We start from the raw sequence: 9,257 nt of genomic DNA on the forward strand, positions 1-9,257 counted from the left end.
GAGATCTTTATAACCTTTAAGCTTAGAATTTAGTGGTATTTATTTGGCTGTTTGCAAGGGTGTAACATGAAGTCCAACATACGTTTTCCAACTTGCAGAAGTCCCACAATTGAAAAGTTGACTTTATACCCCACACCCTCTTTTTTGTTCTTTTGCTTTTTTAAGCACCGTCAAAATGGGAACACGGAAGAGAAAGTGCTTTGGTCTTGTCATTACAAGTAGCTTTTCCTTTACCGACCAAAGACTTAAAAGTTGGAGAAAAACAGCAACGTCAAATAGAAAGAATTATTTTTTTCTTAAATAAGACTTACAAATTCAAAAAAATATGTCAAGTAAACTATCCTCTAGTTAAACCTGACAATATTCAAAACTAATCTACTAACAACGAAAAACGGATAGTTGGGTATAATATAGATAGAAACGGGGCCCAAAAAAAAAAAAAAAAAAACATGTGCAATGGTGAGGCACGCTTAATTTCTCTATACCAAAATTCACATATCCAAGCTAAATGGAATGCATAGACATGCATATATGTATATGAAAGCTAAAGATTCATTGGGAAGTACAGAGGATTTATTTCAGATTATCAAACAAAACAACACATAAAGGAATATCTTGAAGAAGGGAGGGTGAGATTTCCTCAGCCATCTTATAGAGGTGGAAAGGCAAAAAGGGGCTAACTCAAATAATACTTATATGGGTAATATGGGATTGATTAATAATAATGATCATTAAACCTTCTGAGAATTATTAGGGATAGGGACGATTTCGTTGGCAATCAAGTTGTTGTCATCTGGGCAATGCTCATCATCCCCTGACTGCTCCAACGGTTCTTCTTCTCTCTTGTCTTCAATCACATCCTTGGCACTCCAAAAAGTGGGCTGATTTGTGGAGGATAAAAGCCTAGCCCACATTCTATCAGTTATCACTACTTTGTGCTGTCTCTCTGTGATTCTCTGCATAATTTAAAAAAAAAAAAATTGAGAATGATAGGATGGAAAAGCAACCAATGCTCTAGGCAACAGCAACAACACTATCAAAGCTGTTGTATGTATGTTAAGCCTAATTTTTGTTGTAATTCTTTATATCTGTACTAGAAAAGCTTTAAAAAATATATTCTTAACTGTAAAAATTGTATATTTTTTTGCAAAATTTGTGCTCAGGCGCCTAGCTTTTAACAAACATCAAGCACGCATAATGAACTCACGTAGAAAGGTATATAAGTTTGTCTTCCATTGACAAGTCCACTTGTGTAGCCAGTGTAACCTGCCATTGCTCCATGAACTACACTTTGAGCGAGAAGCGTGCAGTACACGTTATCAGAAGCATTGCCTGGAATTGCCCGGATCATGTAAGTTGGATCTGTTGGATAGGGGAGAAAATTAGTTAATAATATTATACCCACTACTCCTTTCAGTATATAAACAATATTTTTCCTCAAGAAAATCTCCACTAACCTATATATTTGAGGTTTATGTTCATTGTACCGAGCTTGGCAAAATGATCCTGCATGGTAAAAAGCAGGTAGAACGTAATTACATATATATATTATTCCGTTGCAACATATTGGTGAGGATCAAACTGAAGAGTGCAAGATGCATGGCAAAAATGGAAAATTTAGAACCCATACCTTAATCCTTTGGGATATCCATAGTCCAACATCTTGAAGAAGCTTGTTTCCTGAAGCATCCTGCTTATGCATGGATTGGATGCTCTGCGATACAAGCTCCTGTCCTGCCCCCTCAGCAACTACAATTACCATGTGCCCTTGTTCTTTAAGTTTTTTCTCTATATACTCGAAAAGCCCGCCTGGACCTTCAAGGTAAAAGGGAGACTCTGGAATTAAGCAACAGTCCACATCTCTACTTGCAAGTGTAGCATACATTGCTATAAACCCTGCACCAATCGTCCAAGAAAAAGCATATATGAAACAACATTAGATCCACCAACAAGAATAAGAAAGGAATTAAAGTGCATGGTATTTAATATTTTGTCAAGTCAAATAAATATTGAATACAAGCTTCTTAATATGCAGGCCATAAAATGCAATGATGGGGATAAAACTAAGCTAATAAGTGGAGGTGTGATGAGGACACAGACAACTTACCACTGTTGCGACCCATTAGCTTGACAACACCTATACCATTCTCAATACTTTCAGATTCAACATGTGCTGCATTTATAGCACGTTGAGCCTCCTCAACAGCAGTGTCAAATCCAAAGGATTTATCAATTACCTATCAAGCGTGAGAGAAAAGGCATAAAACCATTGTACGTTAATAAAGCTAATGGATTTATATTAATTGAGTTGGAAATCAAAATGTGAATGAATCAAGTACCGGGATGTCATTATCTATGGTTTTGGGAATTCCAGCAACTACAACATTGAGACCCCGCCTTCTAACTTCCTGTACAGATAATGAGGGCTAATTATAAATTATATTTAGCTACAATCAGTTTGACAAATCTTAACAAGAAAAATTGACATATGAAAGAAGCTCAATCACATTTTTTAACACAAAAAACTAACAGCCTTGTCCATATTATGATTACCTCATAAATCATAGAGGCTCCCTTCTGAGTTCCATCCCCTCCAATTATGTAAACCTGAGATCAAAGACATATTAACTTGATGTCCTCACCAAATAATATGCGCTGGTCAATGCAAAGAGACACAGACCTGATTGATTCCCCGATCTTGAATACTGTCAACTATCTTAGTGGTGTCATGCCCACCTCGTGATGTGCCAAGGATAGTTCCTCCACGTTTATGGATATCATTCACACTCTTGGGAGTTAGATTAATTGTATTGCGAGCATAGAAACCCTTGTAACCTCCCTTCACAGCACAGCATTGCTTTAGTCAATAGAAAACTAAAATAACAAGTTTTACTATCTTTTGGATAAAGAAGGACAAAAATAAGAACAAAAGAAAAATACCTCAGACTCAGAACTGAATAACTTTTCATTGAGAAGAGACACCATTGAAGTACAATGTTGCATGAATTTAAACAAAAAAAAGAATAAGGTTCTTGCCTTAAGGGAATGAAATTAGGGGAAAAAGTCATATACCACTGAAATTAATCTCTCTAAAAATGGTAAGTTATACTTTAAATTACTCAATTATTATTTACAAAATTATCTATGACACGGATGCAAGGATGAATTTGTTTCTTACATTTATTTTTCCCTCATTTTTCTCTTCACTTATCAAAAAACAAAACAAAACAAAACAAAACAGAGAAAAACAGAGGAGATAAGTGGGTATATTTTCTCTTCTCTTCTTTTACATGCAAGCATAAAGCCTTCTTCGTAAGGAATGGTACTAGCATTAGGCGCAATCTTCATATTGAAGTATTTTAGCAGAGAGCATTCTATGTTTTAATTGTTTTCTTTTGATGAACATATTGATCCCATTCAATTCTTATTCAGAATGAAAACTTTCCTAAACAAATGATATAACATCCGCTTACATCGATTCCAAGGACCTTGTTCACTCCGTACATATGATTTAAGCCACATACTAACTCCCTAATCACAGTGTTGAGCCCAGGGCAAAGACCCCCACATGTAACAATGGCAGCCTTCACGTCGTCTGATTGAAAATACACCTAAATATCCAATTTAAAGAAAAAGCAATAAGAAAAATATCTAATATATCAGTTATTACCAAGACATACCAACACCACAGAAATATACCTTCTGACGAGGTCCAGCCCGACGAAAATGTGTGCCTCTGGGACCATCTTTGTGAACAACAACCTACCATTAAAAATGGGAAATAAATGATATGTTACTTATATAACCATGTCAAACCCGCAGCCTAAATTCTCAGTTCTGCAATAAACCTGTTTGTCTGTTAGATTTTGGGCCAGCGTCAAAAACAGGCAACTTATCATCTTATGACAGTTAGTAGTTATTACCATTCGATTTATCACACATACCTGAAGTTGGAGATGCAGCACCACCTAACTGTAGCGATCAGTTAATGGCTAATGCTTTTGGTACCGTCTCCAATCCAGGACAATGGTAGAAATTATGTTCAAGATAGCCCTTTCAAGGTACTTTATATGTATTTATAACCAGTTAAGCGAAAAGCGTCCTAGTAATATGTAATATAAACCATGAACGATCGTTTCAGAATTGAAGGAAATTACATAAGAAAGAGACCAACCTTCTGAGGAACAGTGTCATCATCATGCACGAAGTACTGTCTGCCAAATCACAAGCAAATTCAACTTGTCATCTAAGCGAACCAGTACAGTAAGTGAAAAATACAAGCTGCAAGATGGGGAAAAAAAAAACACTTACTTAACGACAGAGTAAGCAGGATTGTCTTGCAAAGGATTGGGATATGTCTGCAAAAACACCAAAAAAACTAACTTCTCAATTACAAATCTAAACAAAGTACATTATTCATTAACTAACTCATCTCGCGTTTCATATATATAACGACGTCACCAATCTGAATTCAGCATAATAAAGAAAAATTGCCTTAAGATTCAGACAGCAGAAAGAAGAAGCAGTTGTTTATTAAACAACAAAGGAGCATGAAAAGGCAACTGAATCTGAAAATCAACTACCTATAGGAGAAGCAGCTTTTAATGGGACGTAACAGAAACAAGAGAGGAGTAGAAAAAGAACGACGACGTACTGGAAGATCAGAAATATAATCGGTCAAATGCGGAACATCTTCGAGAACATAACCTCCCGGTCCATTGATGATCTTAGGTTTAGAATTGAAAGAAGACGCCATCACGACCCGATATCTCTCAACTTCAGAACCCGACCCAGAACGTCAATCAGAGCAGCCGATCCCGGTGAGAGCAGAGTTGCTAATAACAGTAGTGGTCGTGGTAATAGAAGAGATATTGGGAAAAAAATAGGTATCGGTCACAGAGATTCTGCGTGGAAGGGAAGATGAAGATCAAATTTATATAGTATACGGAGTTGACCAAAAGAATCGAGAGAGGAACAGAGAAGGAAGAGAGAGGTTTCCGCTGCCTTTGGAGAAAGTGAATGTTGGAAGTTTCTGCGACGGTAAGCTGTTTGAGAAGTAAAACAAGTGGCAGAGAAAAAAACAGTTTCGTTTCCTCTGGTTTTGGTTTCAACAGTTTTGATAGAGGGATCGCAGAAGAAAGGCAACTTTTATGGAGGAGGAGAGTGAATGAGGAACAGTGACACCTTCTGGGTGACGCTCGCTCGCCGTGTCTGAGAGGGAAAGATTCGTGTAGTGAAACACACGCGCGACTGAGATCGCCTGGGACACATCTAGAGCCATGCTCAAAGGGCCGGGCCAGTAAACCTGTTTAAATAAAAATTTAAATTTTAAAATTTATTTTTAAAAAAAAAATCAAACTTAAAAGCAGACTCTGATAAGTCCTATAAAAAAGAATTCGAATTAAAGCGACTTTTTAAACTTTAATAAGTCTAGTTATCTTATATATATATATACATACAGTATATATATATTTAATTGATAATGACATAATTTTATTAATATTTATTGTAGGTAATAAAAAAGAAGTTGTAAAGGTAATTGACATTGAATATCTATCTCTATTTTCAATAAATACATTTACATCCGAGAGATCTAATATTTTATTTGTAAATGATGAGGATGAGGAGAATTTGAGTTTTGATTGATAAATGTATGTTGTTTAGATTTCTAAACATGTTATTTAATTTTTAAAATATTATGAGAATTTTAATTTTTTTTAATTTTAAAATATTTTAATTAATTTATAATGTTTAATTTTATTTTTTTTTTTAATTTTTTAGAACAAAACTTTTAATTATAAAGAGAGTGAAAAATGAAGAACCGGATTCAAAAACCTAAGCCTTTAAAAATCAAACCCACCCATATTTCTAACTATAGATGCACCCCTTCTTGATCAACAAGTCAAATATATTTATTTAATTAATTCTTGGGTTAAAGCTTCTGCATTTTTAAGACGACAATATAAGAGGATCAGCCTTCCTCAATTCATTAAAGTAGTCTGATAATCAAACATTTATTATTTTTAGAACTTACTAACTGTTAACGTCGGATAATTTTAACAATTGAAAAAAGTTAATCTCTTTTATAAAATTAATAAGTATACATACATTGAATTTAAAGATATCATAAGCTTATTAAAAAAAATCATGATTATTTTGGTACCTTAATCTTTAATTATTTTCTTCAAATTTGAGCTTTTTATAATTTTCACTTGTCGAGTAAAACTGTGAAATAATGCTTTAAAAAATAATACATATGATAAGAATAATTTAAGAAAGTTTTTCGTTTACAGAAAAAATCAATAATGTAGCTGTACCTGCTACTATATTTAGTTCCAGTGGTGATTTAGGAGTAACTTATATAAAGATCTAGAAAATTAATTAATTAATAAAAAATGTTAATAGACTAAAATAACAAATTAACACTTTTAACCGAAAGAGAAAAGCTACTGTTAGCCGACGGCGTCTGCTGTTTGTTCGTTGCCGTTGAACGAAATAGGAGCGTCAAACTAAACGGACGAATTGGGTCAAGGATCGTGGTAATAGCCATATTATTATTATTATTATTATTATTGTGTGATTTGTCGAACGATTAGGTGATAAAACGACAATCGTTTTTGCTTTCTTTTCGGAATGCCCTGGGTCACTGATTCTGGGGGCTAAAGCTGCTTTTCTACTACTTTCTGCCCTTCTTTTGTTGGGCTTGTAACGAAACACACTCATTATTTTGATCAGTAAAATATATTCCTTTTATTTAAAAATAAAAAATATTTTTAATAAAATTTTATCTCACAATAAAATAATTATCTATCTTTAAATTAAATTTATTTTTTTATATTTATTTATATTAAACACTTTATAATAAATATAAAGTCACTATCAATAAGAATATTAAAAAAAAGATAATAATTACACCTCAAAAAACTAAAAATGTCTTATATTTTTAAACATTCAACTCTTTAAAAAATATAAAATATTTTTTAATGGATGGAATACTGATTATTTATTTGCAATATTAATCATTTATAATTTATTTATTTTTTTGTCAAGAATTTATAACTTTTTCTTTAACCAACGGCTGTCCTTTATTTCTTGACCAACAGACTAAAAAGGCCACCGTATTATCTGGATCGTCATGGAAATAGCAATTAAAAAAACCTCTGTTGATTGAACTTTATTGTTTATATCATTAAATGATGATATACTGCTAATACTATCTATGTTTAGATTTTAAGTTTAAATTTCTGTACTGGAGAAAGAAGTCCATGCCTTACATAGTCAAATAGCTAGAGCTAGTCACGTTTTAAAACTTAAAAAAAAAAAATTAGTTCGACAATATGAACTTATTTTCATATAAAATTTATATTATCGATAAATCATAAATAATTTGTCTTATTCTTTAAAGCATGCGCAGTGCAAAAAACCTACATTTAGCTATATGCATAAAGTCTAAAAAAATAAAATGAAAAAATCTGGCTTCCATTGACTTAAGCAATAATCCTTTATTTTTATATCTAAGTGTTTGAACTTTGAAATCAAATATACTATTAATATTAATTATATATAATAATATATTTACGTATTGTGCACGCCTATGGTGACCTATACAAAGAAAAACATCAAAAAAAAAAAAAGGGTGACAATTTGAGAAATAAAAGGTCAATCCAGTGAAACAAAAGGAGAATCTAGATTGAATCAATTAAGGAATATTCCGAGGAGATGCTGTGACCTCTTGCGTTGAAGCTGTGGTCAATAAATAATAAAACAACTATACGCATCAACTTTTGCGTGGTGGAAGAATATTTTTTTTCAAAAAAGAAAAAGAAGGGAGAAAAAATAACATTTAAACCTCTCCCAAAAAAATAAATTATAAATAAAGATTAATACAGAACAGGTTATTATTAAAATAAAAACATAATTAATTTTTTTAAAAAATTTATTATTAATTTTTATTTGTGATTAATTTTTTTAAGAAGAGGTTGAATGTGATTTTTCAAGAGAGAAAAAGAAAACAAAACATTACTTACCAAGAAAATGAAAATTAAAGATCATAAAAAGGTTAATATTTAATTAGGATTTTTTTAATGAATTTGGGAACTTAAATTTTGATGAGATCCTAAATTAACGAATTTTTGGGTGAGTGACAATAAAGCCCCGAAAATGAAGATTTATTATAGTTAAGTTTATGATAAATTTTCTTAAAAAATAAGTTGTAAATATTCAATTTCAAAAAATAATCTCAACTGTAAAATAAAATTTATATTTAATATTTAAATTTAAATATTTTATTTGTAATTAAAACTCTTAAATTTATGACTATCTAAATTAATATTTATAAATGATTTTTAAAAAATTACTGAGAACCTAGTGATCATAAATGTATTACTTTAAGACATTAATGTCATTCTGCCTGATTATGACATGAAGAATACTTTGCATGAAAAATATCTGACTTTTTATTATTTATTTATTTTTAAAACTTTTCAAGCAATTTGGCGGCATAAATTATTCGCCAGAAACTAGAGTCGGGACCATCACGTGCATGTTGCATGCAGAATCTTTAACTAATCCCAAATGAAGCCACTTTTAGTTGTTTTATTTGAGACAAATATTGTTAGGTAAATGGATTCTCAATATATGGATCAACAGAATTAGATAAAACCCGTTTGCGAATTTATTATTAATTATTAATATTGAATAAGAAAAAAGGTTCTGTAGAAATATGAAATATGATTCGCCTCCGGCTTGTTTCAGACCATCCAGGAGAAGGATTAGACGGTGAGTCAACTGAACAACAGTACCAACAGCAAATGAGAACCCCCCGGGGGGGTGCCCAAGCTTTTTTCGTTTTCAACTAAGAAAAATATCATTTAAAGAACCCTAAAGATTTTTTATATCGAAGAAATATTTTAAAAATTTAAGATTTCACTGTACCTTAGGTACCTCTATAAAAATAAGATCTTGTGAGAAATATTCAATTACCCATAAGATTTTATAGATGCATAAATAAATATCTATTCATGTTTAGGTATGTCACCATACGTAATTAACAACAATTTATTTGAAAATAAATAAGTTACAAAAACCAATAACACAAGTTTAATTATACAATGTTAATTCTATATAAACAAACATCTATTTGAGCTTTGACAGGTAATCTTACATAATTAACAACAACACATTTAGAATTAACAAGTAACTGTAACTTATAGTAAATGTTTAATTATACAAGTGTTAATTCTTCATAAACAAACATC

General features: G+C 31.6%; 1 protein-coding gene across 2 annotated transcripts; it reads right to left on the minus strand.

The window, feature by feature from the left end:
* Window positions 1-505: 505 nt before the first annotated feature.
* Window positions 506-5,237, minus strand: LOC129293520 (ATP-dependent 6-phosphofructokinase 3-like). 2 transcript variants are annotated; one of them, XM_054931525.1, is made up of 14 exons: window positions 4,655-5,237; window positions 4,312-4,358; window positions 4,175-4,214; window positions 3,700-3,762; window positions 3,474-3,611; window positions 2,941-2,961; window positions 2,681-2,839; window positions 2,554-2,607; window positions 2,340-2,408; window positions 2,108-2,237; window positions 1,631-1,896; window positions 1,458-1,506; window positions 1,208-1,362; window positions 506-956 (listed from the first exon to the last, which is right to left on the minus strand). In XM_054931525.1, the coding sequence occupies exons 1-14, from the start codon at window positions 4,754-4,756 to the stop codon at window positions 732-734; spliced, it is 1,518 nt and encodes a 505-aa protein (XP_054787500.1). In that variant the 5' UTR covers window positions 4,757-5,237; the 3' UTR covers window positions 506-731. The 2 variants fall into 2 exon arrangements, with proteins under 2 accessions (XP_054787500.1, XP_054787501.1); XM_054931526.1 differs by lacking the exon at window positions 2,941-2,961 and having other exon boundaries at window positions 4,655-5,232.
* Window positions 5,238-9,257: the final 4,020 nt, after the last annotated feature.

The sequence above is a fragment of the Prosopis cineraria genome, unplaced genomic scaffold (assembly GCF_029017545.1).
Source record: "Prosopis cineraria cultivar Desert tree isolate PC_DT_omini unplaced genomic scaffold, ASM2901754v1 PC14, whole genome shotgun sequence".
Lineage (NCBI taxonomy): Eukaryota > Viridiplantae > Streptophyta > Magnoliopsida > Fabales > Fabaceae > Prosopis > Prosopis cineraria.